General features: G+C 44.5%; 1 protein-coding gene across 6 annotated transcripts in view; it reads left to right on the forward strand.

Moving 5' to 3' along the window:
• The window catches only part of MDGA2 (MAM domain containing glycosylphosphatidylinositol anchor 2), a 663,883-nt gene extending 641,502 nt beyond the window's left edge, over positions 1–22,381 (forward strand). For 3 of the 6 annotated variants that reach the window (XM_073350233.2, XM_073350236.2, XM_073350235.2), the window contains 4 exons: positions 2,121–2,279; positions 9,539–9,669; positions 18,438–18,543; positions 20,449–22,381. In XM_073350233.2, coding sequence (XP_073206334.1) covers positions 2,121–2,279; positions 9,539–9,669; positions 18,438–18,543; positions 20,449–20,537 — 485 coding nt within the window. In that variant the 3' untranslated portion in view covers positions 20,538–22,381. The remainder of the gene's footprint in view (positions 1–2,120; positions 2,280–9,538; positions 9,670–18,437; positions 18,544–20,448) is intronic. The other 3 variants (XM_073350234.2, XM_073350238.2, XM_073350237.2) reach the window with 2 other exon arrangements.
• The last annotated feature ends 403 nt before the right edge of the window (positions 22,382–22,784 follow it).

Consider the following 22,784-nt stretch of genomic DNA (forward strand, 5'->3'; position numbering starts at 1 on the left):
GCATCTGAACATTTACATACAGAGGTCAGATCTGTGTCTAAAACCAAGCTTTGTGGCTCCTGACCAGTCCTGTTTGTTACCATTTCTAATGGACATTTTAAAGATGATCAGTTTCAGACAATAGGTCCTGTAGTGATGTATATTTCAAACTTCCTACAAAGTTCTGTAGCTTTTAGTCATTTAAATTCTTACGAGCAGATTGTGAGAGCTAAAAGTTTCATTGCCCTGTCTTCATTTTGTATCCTGCTAAAGGGCGTGATTTGAAATCTGCCATCCCTGTTAACTAAAGCACTGGATTCTGCTTTCTGTATGCGTTCGAACGTTGACTTTCAGACTTACAGTACAGGATTGTGATCGCTCACGCTACTTTATACTCCACATCCCACCTGCACTACCAAACACAGTAATGCTTGTGTTGCCTGTGCTTGGTTACAGTTATTGAGCAAGTCACATTAAAAAACTAGTATCTATAATGCTGACATAAACTAGAATCAGGATCATTGAATAATGTGTTCTTTCACTGAGAATGGGCTTTTGAACCGTGTATCCCACGGTATTCTTGCCAGCAAGTTAAAGAAGTGTGGGCTGGATGGATGGACTGTAAGGTGGATAGAAAGCTGGCTAGATTATCGGGCTCAACGGGTAGTAGTCAATGACTCCATGTCTAGTTGGCAGCCGGTATCTAGCGGAGTCCCCCAAGGGTCGGTCCTGGGGCTGGTTTTGTTGAATATCTTCATTAATGATGTGGAGGATGGCGTGGATTGCACCCTCAGCAAGTTTGCAGATGACACTAAACTGGGAGGAGAGGTACATACGCTGGAGGGTAGGGATAGGATACAGAGGGACCTAGACAAATTAGAGGATTGGGCCAAAGGAAATCTGATGACATTCAACAAAGACAAGTGCAGAGTCCTGCACTTAGGACAGAAGAATCCCATTCACTGCTACAGACTAGGGACTGAATGGCTAGGCAGCAGTTCTGCAGAAAAGGACCTAGTGGTTACAGTGGACGGGACGCTGGATATGAGTCAACAGTGTGCCCTTGTTGCCAAGAAGGCTAACGGCATTTTGGGCTGTATAAGTAAGGGCATTGCCAGCAGATTGAGGGACGCGATCGTTCCCCTCTATTCGACATTGGTGAGGCCTCGTCTGGAGTACTGTGTCCAGTTTTGGGCCCCACGCTACAAGAATGATGTGGAAAAATTGGAGAGAGTCCAGCGGAGGGCAACAAAAATGATTAGGGGATTGGAACGCATGACTTATGAGGAGAGGCTGAGGGAACTGGGATTGTTTAGTCTGCAGAAGAGAAGAATGAGGGAGGATTTGATAGCTGCTTTCAGCTACCTGACAGGGTTCCAATATCTAGACTGTTCTCAGTTGTAGAAGATGACAGAACAAGGAGTAATGGTCTCAAGCTGCAGTGGGGGAGGTCTTGGTTGGATATTAGGAAAAGCTTTTTCAGTAGGAGGGTGGTGAAGCACTGGAATGCTTACCTAGGGAGGGGATGGAATCTCCTTTCTTTGAGCTTTTTAAGATCAGGCTTGACAAAGCCCTGGCTGGGGTGATTTAGTTGGGGATTGGTCCTACTTTGAGCAGGGGGTTGGACTAGATGACCTCCTGAGGTCCCTTCCAACCCTGATAGTCTATGATTCTATGATTGGTAGGGCTATCGAAAAGGCTCCTTGAAACGATGCCATGAAGAAATTGTTCATTATTTTAAAAATACTTCTTCTTTCACTATTCATATAAACACTTTGCCACCTTGAGACTGAGATCTGGAACCTAAACAAAGAATTTCCCCCTTTGTTGTGTCTGCACATTGGTTTATTGCTTTACCGTTGCTTGTGAGTACTGAACGACAAGCACAGATTTTTACCATGAATAGAAAAAAAAATCTCATTGAAGCATTTGTCTGTGGAAGCCCATGGGATTTATGCAGGTCAAGTGCGGCAAACAAGGCTCAGCGGTGTCAGATGAATGTAAAAAAATTGTTCAAGGTGCTTAACAGCTCTGGTGCTGAGTAGCCTTACACTGAGAGAAAGAGACTGTGTGTGTGTGTGTGTGTGTGTGTGTTTGTTTAAAGACTGAACTTAACAATTTCCATTCTGGCCTTCTTCTAGGTTTCTACATGTACATTGAAACGTCACGCCCGAGGCTGGAAGGAGAAAAGGCCAGACTTCTTAGTCCCTTTTTCAGTGTAGCCCCTAAAAACCCTTATGGAGTCACCAACACCGCATATTGTTTTAGTTTCTACTATCACATGTACGGACAGCACATAGGTGAGAGGAACCCAACAATATTGTCAGTTTTGGTGTAGGGCAAATTACAGGAGAAACTGTGGTTTTATTAATGGAAAACAATAACACACACATCTTACTGAAAAAGGAAAGGTCAGCAGCATCTAAATGTTACCCCTTTGTACAGCACCTAGCACCATGGGGTTCCGCTCCGTGACCAGGGCTGCCAGGTGCTATGGTAATACAGAATATAATAAGACGTGCCAATTAGCACCTTCATCACTTTGGGCTTGTTCAGCACAGCCCACACTTGAGGGCAATAGAGAACCACTCCATTCAAAGCATGGGGCAGCAGCAGGAACCCCTTCTAAGTGCATGTGAATGTGGCTTTGAGAAAGGAAATTTTCAAGTATTGCAGAGAGAAAGGGCTGTAAGCACTTTGCTGGTACTACACCAGTATTTTGAGTCCCCTGCCGTGAGGAGGCGAGGGTCGGGGTCACTTGATTATCAGCTATAACTCTCTTCTCATGGCTATTGTAACATCCCAGAATGGATTTCTACAGGCTGGTCCTGGCCCTTGGTGAAAAATCAAAAGAAACAGCCAAAAGTAGGTTTGGTTTTTTTAATGACGTACATGCCATATCTAAAGGACCCTGGTGTATCTCAGTGATATATATTTATGTGTTAAGAAGGCATAAGCAACAGCCGGCGCGTCTCTCTGGATCCCAGAAACCCCATATAAGTGAACAGAGCATCAGAATGTGTCTGAATGGATTTCTAGCATCAAGCTGATTTCAAGTTTATGTTGCCGAAATTACATTTTTCGGGGCAAACCCCTCCCTCTGATGCATGGTAGTGGCTCCTTTTGGACTCCCCTGCCTCCCTCCAGGTAGGATTTAGCCCTTAAATAAAGCAGAGGAGTTGAATGAGTTTTGTTAGTTGCCACTGTAAGATGAACCATTTGGAGGCAGCTCCAAGGCAGGTCTTCAGTCGGAGCTTTCTTTGTAACGGCAAGGGTTAGTCGGGTTTAGTGAGTATCATTCAAAAAAACCTAAAATCCCATGGGAAGCTACTGATGGTATTTGGCAGTAAAGGATACAGTGAGGCCATATAAGTAGCCAGCATTTTCCAAGGTAATGGTAGGGTTGAGTACGGTGTCAACTTGACATCCCTTTGGACTCTTGTCCAAAGCATAATCACATCATGGGTCCAGCCTAATGTATCAGGGGAAGTTTCCATGTCTGCTCAATCCTTGGCTTCTCTGCTGAGACTGTTAACGGGAGTGCCGTGTGTGCTAATTGCAACAGGAGCAAATTCTGCCATCCGCACAGCTGCCCAACCAAATGGCAGAGGATTCCCAGCACCACAGTTGATTGGTGGTTGTAAGCCGGGCGGGTTTGGTTTGGCCATTTTGAAAAATGAGTGAGTTTAGTGCTCTTCAGGAGGAGAGAGAAATAATAGCACGGTCTTGGGTACCTCTGCAGCGCAGCCAGCCAATCACGCTCCCATTGGTACAATGGCCAAGAGGGAAAAGGGGAGCTTATGTGGAGAAATGAGGGCTGGGTATGAGATTACCAAATCCATTGTAAGGTTAGGCTAAAGCCTAGCTCCCAAGAGAAAAGCAGGCATGGAATTCCCTGTCCTGTCACAATTAGGTTTGGAACTAGGGTCTATGTTTCTAATCGTACTCCCAAATATGTGTTGCTTTTAACTGTGAACCATATGAGAAGTTCCTGTCAGATCAGACAGAATTAACCCTGAGAATGCTCACATCCTCCTAACTGCCAGCCCAAAGACGATGCACTCTGAATATTCACCTTTTCGAGGGGTTAACATTGATAATCCCTAAAAGTACAGACAGAAGACCGTTTGTGTCTCTTGTCTCTGCAAATGGCTGCTCATGTGGGCTCTTTCCTGTGAGGTGCTGAGCTCCTGTAACTGCAGCTCCTGTTCAATGGGAGTGTAGAGTGATTGGCATGTGGCAGGTTTGGGTCACAATAATATTTTCATACGTTTGTAACTGGAGCAATGAAGTGGCACGCGCTCTTTAAGAAGCAGTGCCAGGGCTAACGTACCACAGGTTTTCACAAGTGGTGCAGTCGGTCTGTGTCCTACATCACCTTATTTCCAATCTATTTGATCTACAGCAGCCTCTCAGTGTGGTACCGCGTTGTTGGGGGAACAAGGAATAAAACAAAGAGTCACCAGGGACAGTCTGTATTTAGTGAAAGACTGCCAAACCAAAATAAAAACAACACTGTACAAGAATACTGCCTGACGATCACTATTTCAGTAAAATAGTGTTCAATGGATGCCACAGAAAAGCTAATACAGTCATTAAAGTTTCTCTTCACCTTCAACAAGTTAGCCCAAGAGTTCCCAAGCTATAAAACCATCCAAAGCATAAACTCCTCTGATTTATTTTTATGCAAAAATGTATCATGTCTCCATTGCAATTTGTATTATCTGCTCAAGGGTCACTTGGCTGCTCATTTTCCTGTCTGTCAGAATTGTTCTCCGTTTAAAAGAAAAGTTCACCAGGGGTCAGTTTTTCAAAACAAGTCTTGCATGCAGTACTTGTGGTCTTTTGCAAGTATTCACAGCCATGACTGGCAGCAAGTTATTAATTTCAAGAGTAGGCGTTTACTGCAGGTTGAATCTATCAAACTTGCAAATGTATTTGGGGCTGACAAAAGTAGGTGTGTGTAAATAAACTCAAGAAGCTGCCAGATTGATTGAGAAGGCCTGCACATAGCTGGTGAAGTAATGCCTGTTCTTTTAAGCAAGAGGGCTCAAAAGATGTAATCCACATGTCATTAGTTTGAACTACATAACAGGAGTTTGGCAGAGGTAAGAATGATCTTGCATTTTGGCATCCTGTATGGCCTAAATAATTGAGTGTGGTAATCATCCTGCAGTACCCACCCAGCTGTATGCCACAATCTGTATCTCCCAGCACTAGTGGATAATACATTGACACAGAACATCGGTGCATTGCTTGCTATTGGCATTATTTTGGATCTTCATGAAAAGTAAGATTATATGTAATAGTTTTCTTTAATCTAGCATAAATTTAAATTCATGCTGTGACTACTCATAGGTGGGCTGGCTTTTCTCTAATGTATCTCTAGTAGTTTGGAAAGCGCCTAAGCCTTTAGGGTACCACACTCTCTTCCTTCAGTTCTGCTCAACCCTGTGCTAAGCAATCCACATCTCCTTTAACTGCTCCCATGCCTGCAGTTCCTGGCAACTTGTCTCACTCTTCTAACTGGCTGCTCCAATTGTGCTCCATTTCCCTGCCCTTAAGAAAACCGCACTTAGAACCTCCTTTCTCTCCCGGTTTCACTTTAACTTCCTGCTTCCCTTCATCTCTAACATCCTGGAACATGCACCTACTGTCCTCTTATTCCCTCCAATCGGGCATGTGCCTGGAACCTGCCAGCACAAAACTCACTGCACTTTCCTTTCTTTGCCTGCTCTAAGGGTCTCCACTCCCTATTCATTCTTCACTACTGCTTTTAACACTCTAAGCCATTCTTGTCTGCTCAAGACCTTCTCTTCACTGGGAGCCCATAACTCTGAACTCTTCCTTGCTGACTTATATGTCAGCATTACCTTTGGTGGATCTTCCTCCTCCTGGCTCCCCCTCCACCCTTCTTTCCAAATACTGCACTCATCCAGTATTCCGTCCCCCCTTCTAGCCCTCTGATTCTTTTCTTCCCACCCATGCCCCTGGACTATGAAGCCTACCCACTTCCCGTCCCCACTCTCTTTAAGTTACCATACTCCTAGCCAACCTGAAATCTCTAACAATGGCTGTTCTTTCTGCCTAGCCTTGGAGGCTTCTTCATTTCAAATCTTGCACCAAGGACCAGTGAGGAAGCAAGCAAGAAAGGGGGAGAATTATTTGAGCTGAACTGGCATGAATCTTACAAGAGCTTCCCATTCAGTTTGGAGCTGGTTCTTATTTCACAAGAGCCAGGCGACCCTTCCCCAGTGCTGAGCCCTGGTTGGCTCATCTGACAGATGGTGAACATGTGTGAAACCTGAACGACTGCTGGCCCAAGCTTCCCACATAGCTTCAGAAACAGCAACAGTGCATGCCTAGTACCTGCCACACCCTAGTTCTGGGTGTTGGTGGGTCCTTCTAGCTGAGTTGCCCTGCCCTCTGCATGTTTGAAAAGAGACAGGGTGTCCCTCTAAAATCCATGTCTCCTCCCCACTGCTTCTCTCTCTTCCTTTCGATTGAAAAATCAAATGCTACAGTGTAAAAAAAAAAAAAAAAACCCACCAGCCGTTAAGGCACCGAGGCCCATTCAGATTTGCACCCAGTCTGAAGGTAAGGTGGGAGCCTAATTCTTGGTGCGCCTGTGTAAACATCAGCTGCAGGCACATTTACTGCTTCTTTTTACGTCTGTCAATTTCATTCCATTTTTTTGTTGTTTTTTTAAAATCTAATCTTGTGTTTTTCAAGGCCATGAGTTGCACTAGGAACCAGAACTTTGTGTGACTTTGAGCTGTGTCATTGTGCAGGTGTCTCTTACAGCAGAGGTATATTTGTAAACTTAACTTGTACTTTGTGTTCCCAGGGTGCTGGATAAATTATATAATTAATGTTCCAGGGGACATGTTTTACTCAAGGCTTTGCTCTTCTTTGCATCCCAAGAGAACAGTGGCTTTTGAGAGCTTTGACGCTGTGAACTTTTTCAAATCAAGGCAAAAATGATTTTTTAAAAAAAGGCTGATATAGAAAGGACACATCCAGCCTCCAGGCAGCAGGAGATAGCTGTGTCTGATGGGAAGCACATGAGAAACATGCACCGGGTCTATGAACTTCATGACTTCTTTAATCTTGCCAAATTCTATGTGACACTTGTTAGGGGGCTTATTCCTTCACCCACTTACTTCCCTGGTCCTTCTCGCATGAACAGAGAGCAACAATACCCGAAGTCCAAAGGTGCAAACAATTTGATGTTTATTGGGGTGAACTTCCAGCAAGCATGATTCCAGTTTCCTTCCTTAGTATCCTCCTTCCCAGCTCTGACACCACAGAGCCTTACACCTGTGTCCCTGTTCCCATTCCTACCCTTAGCCAAACATGATTCCAACTTCCTTACTCCCATTCCCTGTTCCCATTTCCCCCTTTAGCAAAACATGATTCCAATTTTCTTATCCCCATTCCCTGTTCCCATCCCACATGCCCATGCCCATGCCCACCCACACCCACACCCCAGTCACTTCCTCATTGACTACAGATTATATAGTAAAACTTGAGTTCTGCTTAGCTATACCTTAACCAATCATTTTCCTGAAATTTGACTAACCAATCCTAACATATTGTAACATGATTATGTAACCAATTATATCCCACCACCTCAATTAGTTTACACCCAGCAAAATTAATTATACAGCAGACAGAAACAATCACAGAGCCAGACAGAGATTATACAGACAAACAACAGCAAAGTGGGAACTATAATGACAAAACAATACAGAAGTGAGGATTTCACATCCCAGCTATTGATAAGTGAGTTCTTGCCAGACAGGATGCTATCAAACTAAGTTTCCTTTTACATTTTCTAGGCACTTCCCTTTCTCTGGAGGTGATAGGAATACAATCCTGTCCTGATAGTGCCTAACAGCCCAATAGCACCTTCTTTCAATGTGACTAGTTTGGAATGTGAGGATGTGACCGGTCGCTTCCCAGCTTATGGCTGCCTCTGCTGCTTAGCCAAAGGCCTGAGCCTAAGCACAGGGCCACAAACTGTCACAGTAAGAGAAGGCCCTTACACCGGCAGACAGTGATTTTGATTCTTTCTTTTATACCTCTATCACTAGCCAAGTGATAAGAATACACCTAAATTCTTAGAGTACAGGCCTTTGCAGACAGGCCTGAATATCTATATCCTAACAACACTTATGATTTTGTCACTTCCAACAGCAGGAAAAAAACATGTCACATTCCTATTCAAAGACCGAATGAATAAAGAATACATAAGGGAGAAGTAGGGGTGTGATGGCACCCTGGGGTACAACCTGGATCTGTGGGACCTCTGTGCTCCCTTAACTTTCCAGCCTGGGCTCTCTCACACAATGCTATGCCAGTGAGGAGCAGCAAAACTCCTCCAGACGCTGTGATCGTTCAGCCATCAGCATATGGAGCCCCACACCCAGTGAAATTCCAGGAATGCTCCTTGAGCCACTCATGAATTATACAGAGAGAGGCAGCAGCCAATCATCTCAGCCTTGCACTGCAGAAATGTACCATCTTGCACTGTTCAAGTCTCCCTTGGACAGTGCAAGTTCATTAATAAGTTTGCCACTTCAAAGGAAAGTGGACATGCACCAGCCTTTGTCATCTGAGCTGAGCTTCCCCAAGCACTGCAACCAAACACACACTGTTTTAGCTAAAATATAAAACAGATTTATTAACTACAGAAAGAGAGATTTGAAGTGATTGTAAGTAGCAGACATAGAGATCAAAGTTGGTTATCTAAGAAATAAAAAGAGAAATGCAGCCTAAATTCTAACTTAGACTAAGCAAGACTGGAATCAAGCAGTCTCTCACCCTAACAGACGTTACAGGCAGCCCACAGTTCTTCAATACACAGACTAGGACCAGTCTCCCTAGTTCAAAGTCGTCTTCCAGAGGATCTTCCAGGAGTTGAGATGGAGCCGGAGGAGGAAAGGCCAAGTGATGATTTCACAGTCCCTCTTTTATACTTTCGTCCATCTGCTGGACAGATCCTTGCACTGATGCCAGTCCCCATTAGTCAGACTGTCCCCATCTGTGTAGGTACCTGCCCTCTCCAAGCAATCTCTCAGAGAGTGGATTCTTCTTGATGGGCCATTAATGTCCATCTGGCCAGTAATAGCGGCTCCTTTGTCCTGACTGAAAAGCTGGCTGTGGTGTCTCCCAACCTCACAACATACTTCAGTAGGACATATAGCAAAACTTCATAACTTCACGTACAATGACGACACAGACCATCCAACAGGATATTAAGGTTCAACAGATCAAGACTTTTAAAATGATACCTCACAAGCCATGCGTTGTATAAAGCCTATAATCATATGACAGTGGTGAATATGGGGCTTCCAGGGTGCTACTTTGAGGTACAGTGTGTCACAATGGGAAAGGGGCAAATGCCTAAGGGAGGGGTTGAAGCATCAAGGCAGACTGTTACCTGTAGCAAAGAGTGTCTGCACTGGAATCTGCACACAGCTGAACACTATTAACAAAGAAACTATCTGTGCAAAAGAACCAAACTGACTAACGTTGTTACTGGGTTTTTTCATAGGAAGCTTGAATGTTTACCTACGGTTAAAGGGACAGACCACGATAGAAAATCCAGTATGGTCTTCAAGTGGGAATAAGGGACAACACTGGAACCAGGCCCGGGTTAATATACACCCCACCACTTCATTTCAGGTAAGGCAGAGGAGAGTAAAGCTATCTGATGCATGCACTGGAAATAGAGCATTCTCTTTGGCACTGATGGGGGAAATCAAGCAAGTGTCCTGTTTACATTTCTGCTTTTTTGACACAGCATTTCACAGCTTCATTTCAGCTCTGAAAGCTGCTTTCTGGACAGATAATTGCTTTCCCTCTTGTAAATAGGTGCAGATCACAGAGATTAACAATGCATATTTAATGTCAGAATACCAACCATTACCTGGAATAGTAACCTGTTTTCAGCTGGGAATGGTGCTATCAGTTTATGTAAAACATGTTTTTTTTCAGCTGAGCAACTTGAATAGAAAGTTTGCTTCATGTGTAATTTGTCTGGGGACCAAGGAGCAATACACAATCAGATCCCTAGAAATTTATGCTCTCGCCACAAAAAAATAAATTATCTCTGAATCTTTGGTAACAATTAGGTGACAAAGGAACAGTATTCCCTGTAGAAAATTCCTGACTTTGCAAAGATACACACAGCATTCATTAGACTTACACAGCTTGCCGCAGGTTTTCACAAACTTTGTGCTTGATTTGATCATGAGACATGTACAGACTTCTGCAAAAAATGTGTGGTTTTATGGGCCCAACTCTGCTATCCATACTCATGAGGATGAGCAGTTGGTGACCTGAATGAGCCCAGTGAACTCAGTATAACTGCTTGAGTAAGAAACTCCTCTCCAGCATAAAAGTAGCACAAATGAACCTTATATCTTTAAAGCTATCCTACTCCCAAGGATGATTAGGCACTATTGTTCTGGGCTCCAAAACGTATGCACCTCCAAGTCTGCTAACCTGAAAACATGGATTGGCAATTACTACTGATCCTGACCCTGAATTTTTCATTTCCAAAGTAAAGGGCAACGATAGAAGGAAAGTTATTTGATGTCCGTGCTCCTAGACGCTGTTCCAAGCATATAAAAGGCAGCATGGAAGACGCTGGGAAGAAAACAATGAGAGAAGGATGACATGGAGGAGGTGGTAAACTAGAAAACGTGGACAGAGCAAAGACTGTGGGGACTGTCTCCATATTTGCTCACCCAGTATCATCTATGCTTATTAAAGGTTTCAGGAATCTCTACCCCCAGATTAGAGACCCTACTCCAACCTTAGACCTCAACCTGCTACTCAGATACCTGATGAGATCTCCATTCGAACCAATGGCAACCTGTTCTCTGCTCAGTTTATCTATGAAGATGTCCTTTTTAGTAGCCATCACATTGGCCTGTAGGTTTGGGGAGATTAGAGCCTTGATGGCAGATCCCCCCTTTACAGTTTTCTTCAAGGACAAAAGGTCTTTACGTCAAAACCCTAAATTCTTACCTAAAGTTCTATCGGAGTTCCATCTTAACCATTCCATTCATCTACCAGTGTTTCTTCCGAAGCCACATAGTTCTCTGCAGGAGTCCTGTTTTCATATATTGGATGTTAAAAGGGCTTTGGCTTTCCGCATTGATAGGACGAAGCATTTTGAAAAGTCACCCAGGCTGTTCATCTCCTTCATGGATAGATCCAAGGGGTCCATGATCTCTGCTTAGAGACCATCAAGATGGCTATCTGGAGGTACTGTCATTTGTTATGATGCTCTTCCTCCACAGCAGGTAATAGCACATTTGATCACATCACAAGCAACACATCATTAGTTAAGAACGTCTCAGTATCTGGTATATGTACAGCTGCGACTTGGGCCTCATACACTTTCAAAGTATTTACACTTTACTTCCTGCCAGTCCGATGCAGCATTTGGTACTTAAGTACTATCTTCGGTTCTAGTCTAAATTCCAAAGTCACCTGAAGTGCAGAACCCATGGCGCGGGGACTACTCAAAAAAGAAGAAAAGGAAGTTACTCACCTTGTGCAGTACCTGGGGTTCTTCAAGAGGTGTCCTCCTGTGGTGCTCCACTGCCCGCCCTCCTTCCCCTCTGCTTCCGACTGTTCTCTACGGGATATGAAGAAGGCGGAGAAGGAACTGAAGGTGCTTTGCCCAAGCATGCCTATACAGCCTTGGTGTCTGGCATGAGGCGGTAGAGGGAATATGCACAGGCCAAACTGCTAATGGAAACTCTCTAATCAAGGGCTCGGGAGGCACATGAGCACCTGAAGTGGAGCACTCAGAGGGATTCATATCGCAAAAACCAGCAGTTACTGTCTTCATGTCTGTCGTAGAGTTTTATATTGCCACCACCACCATATGCAAATGCCTTTCATGTAATATCAATAGCACTAGCCACGTTCCTAGTGGGTTTCACTGGGTCTCTGACTCTTCTCTCTTTTTAGGTTACAACTCTGTGTAGAGTTTTTTGTTTGTTCTTGAGTTAGCTCATTTTCTTTGGTTGATTTGATTTTTACAGGGTTTTTTTATTTGTTATATGAAAAAACCTAGGCCCAGGAAGACAAGTAAAAGAAATGTCATATTTACGTCTGGTCAAAACTTTTCCGCCTCAACTTTTTTTGAGGGAAACATTTTCCACTAAATTTAATTTTCGCAGAGAGTGCTTGCTTTTCTTGAAATGTTTAGTTGGAAAACCTAAACAGTGAACATTTTCAGTTTTTGACCCCCCTTACCTCCCAAACTGCAATCTACAAAGTTTAAATGCTCAGTTAGTGATTGCATCTGTTTTAATGTGACTTTGTTTTGCACCTGGGCAACCTGTGCCAACTAGCTTTGTGCAGTGTTGTTGTAGCTGTGTTGGTCCTAGGACATTAGAGAGACAAGGTGGGTGAGGTGATATCTTCCATTGGGACAACTTCAGTTGGTGAGGGAGTCAAGCTTTCGAGCTTACACAGAGCTCTTCTTTAGGTGACTTGAAGCGCTCTGTATAGTTCCAAAGCTAGTCTCTCTTGTCTTTCACACAACGCACAGTCAACCTGTGGAACTCCTTGCAAGAGGATGTTGTAAAGGCCAAGACTGTAAAAGGGTTCAAAAAAGAACTAAATAAATTAATGAAAGGCTATTAGCCAGGATGGGCAGGGATGGCGTCCCTAACCTCTGTTTGCCAGAAGCTGGGAATGGGCAACAGGGGATGGATCACTTGATGATTACCTGTTCTGTTCATTCCCTCTGGGGCACCTGGCATTCGCCACTGTCAGAAGACAGAAGACCGGGCTACATGAACGTTTGGTCTGACCCATTTTGGCCGTTCTTATGTTCTCACCAACAGGAGTTAGTCCAATAAAAGATATTACCTCACTCACCTTATCTCCCTAATTTACTGCTTTGGAAGTTATCCAAAGCCAGGCAAGATTTCATCCTTCCAACATCTAATTCGGCTTATAAACCTCTGTTGTGATTTAGTCCAGAATAATGAGCACGATTCATTTAATTCTTCAGAAACAAATGGATATTTTACATGAAAGGATGGATCTGTCAATAAACAAACAAACAGCATGCACGCACACACAAATCAAGTGAATTTTAGTGTCTGGAACAGACTGACAGACTGTGAAAGATGGACAGACTGCCCTGGGGAATTAAACGCTTTGTTTCTCCACAGAACAGATACAGCACAGGGGTTGCCCAAGGCAAGCACTTAAGCTGCATGTCATCTCTAGGGTTATGGATGTGGCTTCGTTTTCATTCCCATCAGTCCATGTCCTCTGTACTTAGCCCCCTGACAAGGATGCCAGTATTGGTAGCTTTTTTCATTATTTTGACTTTCGGCTACTAGAAACAGGCTGAGAACGTCATCATCTTAGACCCAAATGAAATGTTGGCAAGAAACTCCAAAGCTGGCTACAATAGTTACTTGGGCCCTGGGAATAAAAGAAGGCCAAGAAGACTTAGGGCTTGTCTACACTGGCACTTTACAGCACTGAACCTTTCTCGCTCAGGGGTGTGAAAAAGCACCCCCCTGAGCGCAGCAAGTTTCAGGGCTGTAACGCGCCCCTGTAGGCAGTGCCCCAGCGCTGGGGGCTGTGCCCCCCGTGGAGGTGGTTTTTTAGAGCGCTGGGAGAGCTCTCCCCCAGCACTCTGCTGTGACCGCACTTTAACATTGCCAGTGTGGACTAGCCCTCAGGATAAAAGATGAGCCCCACTGCATCATTCCTTCCAATTAAGGATGCTCTGAGCATGAACATTTAGATCCAGGTTGAAATCTTTGCCAAGCTAGGGGGCGTTCGGACATGGGATTTTGAGTGGGCTGGTTTCTACTGCTATTCAGGAGTCTCTCCAGGGAAGTACGCCCCGCCTGACATCTATTGGAAAAAGCAACTAAAAGCAAAATCCCCTTTGAGGCTCCCTGGATCGATGGGAAGATATAAGGCATAGTTTCCATTTTACTTGTCAAGAGAGTAAAGTGGCCTTCAGTATATTTGTAAGCCCTGCTATTCTTCTGCTTAAATGCAGCATTTCTAACAACAGCTGTGTAAAATTACATGGGCACAGATAATAGCTTTTGCTAGAGACTGGTAGGGGATTGTGATCATCTGGCACATCCTGCAAGTAACTACGAGCTGAACACTAGACTGCGCTTCATGCATTGCCAATACTCTTCTGCTGTGATTTGTTTGGAGCCAGTGGCCAACCTGGCTAACAGGGAACCATCTTTGAAACCTGTGCAGCTTCTTGCCAGAAGCAGATTTTAATTAAATGCAACTGCTTGTATGTTTGTTTATAGAGTTCTTGGTGTCTTGAAGCAGTGCTTGTCCTAACCAGGAGAGATTTGATTTTAAACCCGGTTGACAGGTTCTGTACAGCCTGCCAAGAGAGGGAGGTGAGCAGCACTTTGAGAAAAGAGGAGAAAGATATTTTCCTTTCAAGCTGAATACTTTCCATTATAAGTGTTAGAGTGGGGGAAATGTGATGAGAGGGTAATTACCAGAAACACTGTTTTCAGACAGTGGGCTAAAAATGGAAACCTTGCTGTTCTCCCAATTACTGTTCCTGGTTACACTAATGCCTGCCTTGTTACAGTAATTAACCTACAATATCACACTTCAGTAAAATAACGATGGAGTCATCCACTACAAATGTGTTGCTTTCCAGTTTATTTAGCATTGCGAGCACAGAACTTGCAGTGTGACTTAAGGCACGCCAGTCAGCTTTTAAATACATCCCCGAGCCCGGCCACTCTACCGCCGTAGTGTCAACAACCTAGAGCAGTGCTTCTTAAGCTCTCTGATGTGGGGGACTGGCAATTTTTTTTTCCAATGTGCGTGCAGACCGGCAGCCGATGGCTCGTGGACCGGCACCGGTCCGCGGGCCACCACTTTGAGTAGCACTAGCCTAGAGGGTGAATTTGGCTTAATACACGTAGGACATGTGTCTACTGCTGACGGCATGAGTAACGCGATCAAGTGGAATAAAGAAAGTAAAATCTGCCTCTACACAGCATAATGTCTTGCGATCTGGTATTCTGGCACATCGTAGTGCTTGAATGTTATTTATATGGTAATGTCCATCCATGTGTGGTGCTGAGCACCTCTTGCGAGATGCAGTGCACTGCTTCACTGGGTATTGAGGACTTGCTGGACATTTGTAATGAAAGCTACTCATTCTAACTGAACAACACCGACTGAACTGTATTAATGAGCAAAGAAAAGATGGAACCTGTCAAAAGAACTTTGATAGGCTCAATCCTGTGCCCTATTAAATCACTGGTAAAACTGCTGCTGAAATCAGTGGCAGCAGAATCCGGCTAAGTGTTTTCTATAATCGGTACTGTAACTGAATTATTACTAAATGTAATGTATTACTCCAAATAGAATTAAATGTCTTCCAGTTGTTAATTTCTGTATCAGTGCCACAGTGTTTCCATATGATGTGCTTTGAATTTCATACATATATTGTAGTAGATGAAAGTTTAAAACTTGTCATCTCTGTTAACTGAAAGCATTTCAAAAGGATAGCTGTGTGAATTTGATTGCTTGCAAAATAGGGGTTGCATAATTCCCTTCACCTTTACAGAAAGACTTTGAAGTTTGCTATTGGATACATTTTCTCATGTTTCTGCAGTACTGTAGTAATCCTTCATTAATAACTGGCATTATGGCAAATATTAGTAACTACCTTGCTACAGGCCAGACATCTCCAAACTGGGATAACTTTCCTCTCCAGCTAAAGTAATACAGATTTCTGCCTCTAACTGTCTCACAGCGTTGCTCTCTTTTTCGTCAACCACATACTGTCCTTGGTTGGCAATTACCATTCTCATATTCTGAGAACACACTGGACCACGTCTGATTTTTTTTCTCAAGGTGCCCTGAAAACAAGGGGAAACATCTACACTGGAGAACTGCTAACCATCACAAGGATGGGAATAGCCTCTCGCTATTCATCGTTGAGCTAGGATCTGCTCATTTCCTTCACCAAAGCAATAATGGGAAGTGCTGTTGACACCCAGTGCTTCCTGAGAGACCAGGCTCCTCTAGTGTATGAACCTGGAAAAAACATGATGGACATATGCCGCAATAAGCAGTGGTGCTGACGTAGTCTCAGTCATGTCCTCCAGTGACTTGCAATAAATATTTTCTCAGGCTTGTCTTAGGGGGCTAGTCATCATCCAAACAGACTCTGGCAGAACCCCAAATGAAAGAGAGAGTGGTGAATGAGTGTCCATGTGACTCTCTGGAACCTCTCAAAAGGAAAGTCTAAATACAACACCAGCCTGTTCCAAAGTTTCTCTCAGACTGGGGGTAATGACCACCAGGGGCAGTTTGCAAACAGGTGCGAGGGGGTTAAGACCACCCTGTCCTTTCCATATTGCTGAGTAGCAAGGGGATCCCAGTGTGATCCCAGCTAGATTAGATGAGTGTCGCAGTATGGAAATGTGATCGGTGGAATGGGTTTGGGAAAAGTGGAGAACCACTGATCTCATCTCACCCAGGAGTTTCTTTGAACTCTGTCTAATTGACGCACCCTCATGTCTTCCCCGGAACAAGGTCACGTGCAATAATAAGTTGTAATGCCAAGAGACCTCCAGCAGAGGGCAAACTCATGTTTAAGCCAGTCGTATAGATAGCAGACGCCTCCCTTTTTTCATGGCACATTATCTGAGATGCCTTCACTGTATGGTGCCAGACGACCATCACGCCTACACTGTATGGTGCCAGACGACCATCACGCCTGTACTGTATGGTGCCAGACGACCATCACGCCTACACTGTATGGTGCCAGACGACCATCACGCCTGTACTGTATGGTGCCAGACGACCATCACGCCTACACTGTATGGTGCCAGACGACCATCACGCCTGTACTGTGTGGTGCCAGACGACCATCACGCCTGTACTCTATGGTGCCAGACGACCATCACGCCTGTACTGTGTGGTGCCAGACGACCATCAGGCCTATACTGTATGGTGCCAGACGACCATCAGGCCTTCACTGTGTGGTGCCAGACGACCATCATGCCTGTACTGTGTGGTGCCAGACGACCATCACGCCTTCACTGTATGGTGCCAGACGACCATCACGCCTGTACTGTATGGTGCCAGACGACCATCACGCCTACACTGTATGGTGCCAGACGACCATCACGCCTGTACTGTGTGGTGCCAGACGACCATCACGCCTGTACTCTATGGTGCCAGACGACCATCACGCCTGTACTGTGTGGTGCCAGACGACCATCAGGCCTTCACTGTGTGGTGCCAGACGACCATCATGCCTGTACTGTGTGGTGCCAGACGACCATCACGCCTTCACTGTGTGGTGCCAGACGACCATCACGCCTACACTGTATGGTGCCAGACGACCATCACGCCTACACTGTATGGTGCCAGACGACCATCACGCCTGTACTGTATGGTGCCAGACGACCATCACGCCTTCACTGTATGGTGCCAGACGACCATCACGCCTGTACTGTATGGTGCCAGACGACCATCACGCCTTCACTGTATGGTGCCAGACGACCATCACGCCTACACTGTATGGTGCCAGACTACCATCACGCCTGTACTGTATGGTGCCAGACGACCATCAGGCCTATACTGTGTGGTGCCAGACGACCATCACGCCTGTACTGTATGGTGCCAGACGACCATCACGCCTACACTGTATGGTGCCAGACGACCATCACGCCTACACTGTATGGTGCCAGCCGACCATCACGCCTTCACTGTATGGTGCCAGACGACCATCAGGCCTATACTGTATGGTGCCAGACGATCATCACGCCTATACTGTATGGTGCCAGCCGACCATCACGCCTTCACTGTATGGTGCCAGACGACCATCAGGCCTATACTGTATGGTGCCAGACGATCATCACGCCTATACTGTATGGTGCCAGACGACCATCACGCCTACACTGTGTGGTGCCAGACGACCATCACGCCTTTATTTCTATAGTGCCGCCCATTGAGGGACGTGGGTGCTATGCAGCAGACAAGCAAATGTCCAGTCTTGGGATGACATGCTGTGCTGTCATTGGTTGTTGCTGAGGTGTTTTGTTTTGCGGGGGGATAGAGTTGCTCCCTGGAACTAGTCGCTGGTGTTGGGCTGAGGCTCCTAGCAGACAGAATAGCCCTGCATGCTGTGCCAGGCCTGGTGTATACTTGTAAACAAAGCAAGTTACAGTTAACATATGCCTAGACTCTGCACTAATGATTTCTCCGTTACTGGGATGCTGGCCTGCAAGCTCAACAGGTGTATGTACATTACTGAAGGCACATCGAGAGTCATGAACTACAGCTCTTTAATTTAACCACATTAATTTGTGTCTGTGAATAGAGCTGAATATTTTCTATTTGTCATGAATTCCCTGTATTGCTAATTGTATCATATTTATTTTTTGCAGCTCATTTTTGAAGGGATCCGAGGTCCTGGCATAGAAGGTGATATTGCTATTGATGATGTATCAATTGTGGAAGGAGAGTGTATGAAAGCAGACCAGCCAGCCAACAGTAAGTGGGTCCTCCAGACAGTGTGATGAGCTGTCTAGATACTTATGCCTCTCCCCATCGCTGTAAATGCGAGCTGTGTTCTAAACCAGACCCTGAGGTGCAGAAAACAAAACAAAATATTTCCCAGTAAAGATGGAGATTTTTAAATATTACCTTGGAACCAAAATCTGGAGCCAAAATATATCTATTCAAATATGAAAATGCATAACATTTTTTTTTAAATGTAATGGCAGCAAAGAGAAGGAAAACCAAATGGGAGGCAGGCAGGACAGGACCATGAAATTGCACTCTGGTGTATAGCTAGAGAGCATGTATATAATGGCACTGGTCTATATTAAAGGAATACTAGTTCTCCTCATATAGAGCCAGATTCTGATAGCCACCATCCCATCGTTCCATGCCTTACTCTATAGGACTCCATTTGAAGTCAGTGGAATTGTTTGCGGAGTAAGGTACGACTGTACTGAGGTCAGGATATCAGAATCTGTCCCCTAGACAACAGACATTTGGATATTAATAACATACTTAATTTTAAAAGTGTATAGATCTCCTTTTCTTTTACAATGAATAAACATTGTGTGCGTGTGTGTGTGTGTGCATTTGAGTGTGTGCGTATATATTTATTTGTTTTATTATTATTATACATAAAAATCTCCATTACCCTACTTATAAATCTGACTGAATAAAGGGAGGGAAGGAGATAGATAGATAGATAGATAGATGGGAGGGATAGCATTGGCCTGCTAAACCCAGGATTGTGACTTCAATCCTTGAGGGGGCCATTTAGAGATCAGGGGCAAAAATTGGGAATTGGTCCTGCTTTGAGCAGGGGGTTAGACTAGATGATCTCCTGAGGTCCCTGCCAACCCTGATGTTCTATGATTCTAGAGATAGATATTATAGGCTCACAACTATGCTAAAAGAATTTTAAGGTTGCAAAGCCAAACACTCAAAATTTAGGAAATTCCCAAATGTAGGCTGCCTGTGAAACCTTAATTCACACACACACACCCCAGGCACACACTTTGTGCATAGGTTTTTATGATACAGTCTTTAATTATATGATCACTTACTATTTTTCTCACAGGACCTGTGCCTTATTCAGTGCCCAGGATTGACCTTGGTCCCCTTATTTATCAATAAATATCATCCAGTTATCCCAACAGCTCTGGAACTTTGGTGGAAGTGGGAAGCCCACGAGACTCTGTCCCTCTCCGTGGCCTTGCCCCCTGCTCCTCCTCTTCTTCCCAAGGCCCCGCCCCCTGGCCCGGCTGGAAGTCAGAGCTGGGCCATGGTAAGAGTCACGGGGCACTGTGGGGAGTTCTGGACCCTCCACCTGCCCTGGGCAGCAGGCCAGGGTTCCCAAGAGCAGACTCCAGCCCATGACCCTGCCCCCCTGGGGCACACCACCCAGGGCAGGTGAAGGGTTAAGGGCTCCCCACAGTAGCTTCCCTGGTGGCTTCCCAGTTCCGACTTCCAGCCTGGCCAGGGGGCGTGGCCTTGGGGGGAAGAGGCGGAGCAGGGGCAGGGCTCCTGAGAGGGACCGGGTCTTTTGGAAAGCACCAGGAAGAGGCTGGCACCACCAGCAGGGGCTAGATTCTGCAGCGGGGGAGCTGCTTTCCTCCCACATTGTGAAGCGCAGTCCCTCCCAGCGCCATTCTGGTCCCCTGCCCCCCAAACTATGTCCATGTTAAAAAGCAGGCGGGCATGGCCCTTGCACTTTTAAAAGTGGGGGGGGGCAGAGGGGTGGTGCCGGCACCCCTGAGTTATTCTGTTCCCCAGCCTCTGCATTTCCAAACGGGATCTTTCAATCTGTGCAGTGTCAGTGTGCCATTTACCCTTAGGTGGTAAACTCTTGATTCTCTGATTGTTAATTCCACTCTTTTTCTCCCCCACTCTTTGTAGATTTACGAGCAGGTGCTGTTGGGACATTAGCACATATATGGCTTTTTCCAGTGATCCTCCTCATGTCTGTCTTAAGTCATCAAAGGTGACCTTATCCTGGCAGAGGCTATGAAAGATTCACCAGGCATTGGCATGAAGAAAGAGTCTTTGTAAAATGGACATTTAAAAACAAACTACCAAAGATTCCTCCACTGACTGACTCAAAACATTAAAATAAATAAATAAATAAAAATTTAAAAAAAAAAGCACTGGGGATAAAAGGCATCATGGGAGCGTAACTGGCTCTGAACCACATGTGAAAAGCGATCTGGCATAAAAGAGACCTTCAGGTGCTTTTGTGGTCTATAAGAAATACGGCATCATCTGGTTGAACTCTGAAAAAAAGACCTATAGAAATCCTTGTCAAAGCACAAAGTCATGGCTGGTTTTGTTTCAAATGAATAGTTTGCTTGTTACCATGGAAACCTAATGGCCTGCCAAAAAAAGAGAGTGAGCGAGAGAGAAACAACACCTCACTGTAAACAGGGTATATGAAGAGCTGGCGTTTATTTTCCCTTCAAGAAGGTTTTTAGTATAGAATTCAATAAATGTAGGCCCTTTCACCTTTGGGTGTCACCTCCCCTAGAAAATAACCCTCGATCAAAGATGTTTAAGACATTTATGTTTCATTTTTTCATGGCTATGCTAGATAACTGTATGCTGTCTCCTTTTGCATGCATTATTATCCAGGGTGTGTAACCTGGGATTACATATGACACGGGCTTAAACGAGTTTGCTTGCAGCCACTTCAACACCCTTCCTCCCCAGCTAAGTCATCCGTTCTAATGAAGTGAAGAAACCAAACCACCGTCTTTTATAAATTGCCATGGAAACCAAGTGCCTTCAATGAAACAAGCCTGATTAAAAACAAACAAAATCAACACAGAAGCTTGCGCTGCTAAAATGTGGTTTGTGCAAACTGTTTTCTAAACAAACCACAGAGCCGAAGTGTGCAAACAGCAGGCAAGGAGACAAAGCCGCTTCTGGAGAAGGATGGACCAAAGTTGCTGCATAAGACCCTTTCAGACGAGATACTCCAGACGGCCATGGCCTTTCAGATTATTATCCATTAGAAAATAGCTTCCTTTGGTCCTGGACACGGGAGCAGTACTTCTTTCTCCAGATGCTCAAGTGGGTCACCAGAGAAACAGGTTGTTAAGATGTACTTAGTGCAGCAAACACAAAAGGGATTGTCTTACTCTAACCTCCATTTGAAAAGAAATTGGCCCGAGCTTTAGAGAGACGAGAAGGTGTGTGTGTGCGATTGCAGTGCATACAAAATAACACAAAAAGGGGGCCGCCAACGCACAGGGGGGCCTGCAAATCTGGCTTTATTCAAAACATGGATGGTATAATGCCTCTGCCCGTTAGTCAGACTCTGTGCAGATTGTGAAACATTATTTTAGCATAATTAAAAAAAGACACTTTTACAAAAAAAAACAAAAAACAAAAAACAACAACCTGTAAAAATGATTTTGAGCTACCTGAGTACCTACCATACCTTTAACCGGCCAGTTTTCCAATGCATTGTAAATTTCCCTTATACAGTGGGTTATGATAATTTGAAGACCTTTTCCCTTAAATTATCTCCGCTTTTAACTTCATTTAAAAAAGACTTTTGTCTCAAGATGATGATGATGATTTTATTATATGTTCAACACCCTAGGATTAAAAACCTGATATGCAAGTAATTGGGATACAAATATTAAAAACAACAACGACAAAATATAACATTTTCAAATATTAATATAAAAAGCACAACAAGATGCAGTAAAACAATTACAAGGCTTGATTTTTTTTTATTCTGTAGAAAAATGTTTGTGCAAATTCAGTAATTCAACTGAAGAGATAATTTTACAGCTATGTTCAATAAAGCCTCTTTCCAGGTAAGGTATGCTAAGTGGTATGCGTATTTGTTGCGCTGTGTGCACTTATTCACGAAAAGGTGTAAGCGAGAGTTGCTTTCTTGTGTCGTAATCTGTCACTGTCTGAATCCATAATACTACATGGTGTCAAGTATCAGGGGGTAGCCGTGTTAGTCTGTATCCACAAAAAGAACAAGGAGTCCGGGGGCACCTTAAAGACTAACAGATTTATTTGGGCATAAGCGTTTGTGGGTAAAAAGCCACTTGATAATGCCTGCATCTGTAATTTTCACTCCATGCATCTGATGAAGTGGGTTTTTTACCCATGAACGCTTATGCCCAAATAAATCTGTTAGTCTTTAAGGTGCCCCCGGACTCCTTGTTGTTTTCATAATACTACATGACGTTTAGGGACAGGGATTTTCCAAGGGT

This window comes from Lepidochelys kempii, chromosome 6, assembly GCF_965140285.1.
Source record: "Lepidochelys kempii isolate rLepKem1 chromosome 6, rLepKem1.hap1, whole genome shotgun sequence".
Lineage (NCBI taxonomy): Eukaryota > Metazoa > Chordata > Testudines > Cheloniidae > Lepidochelys > Lepidochelys kempii.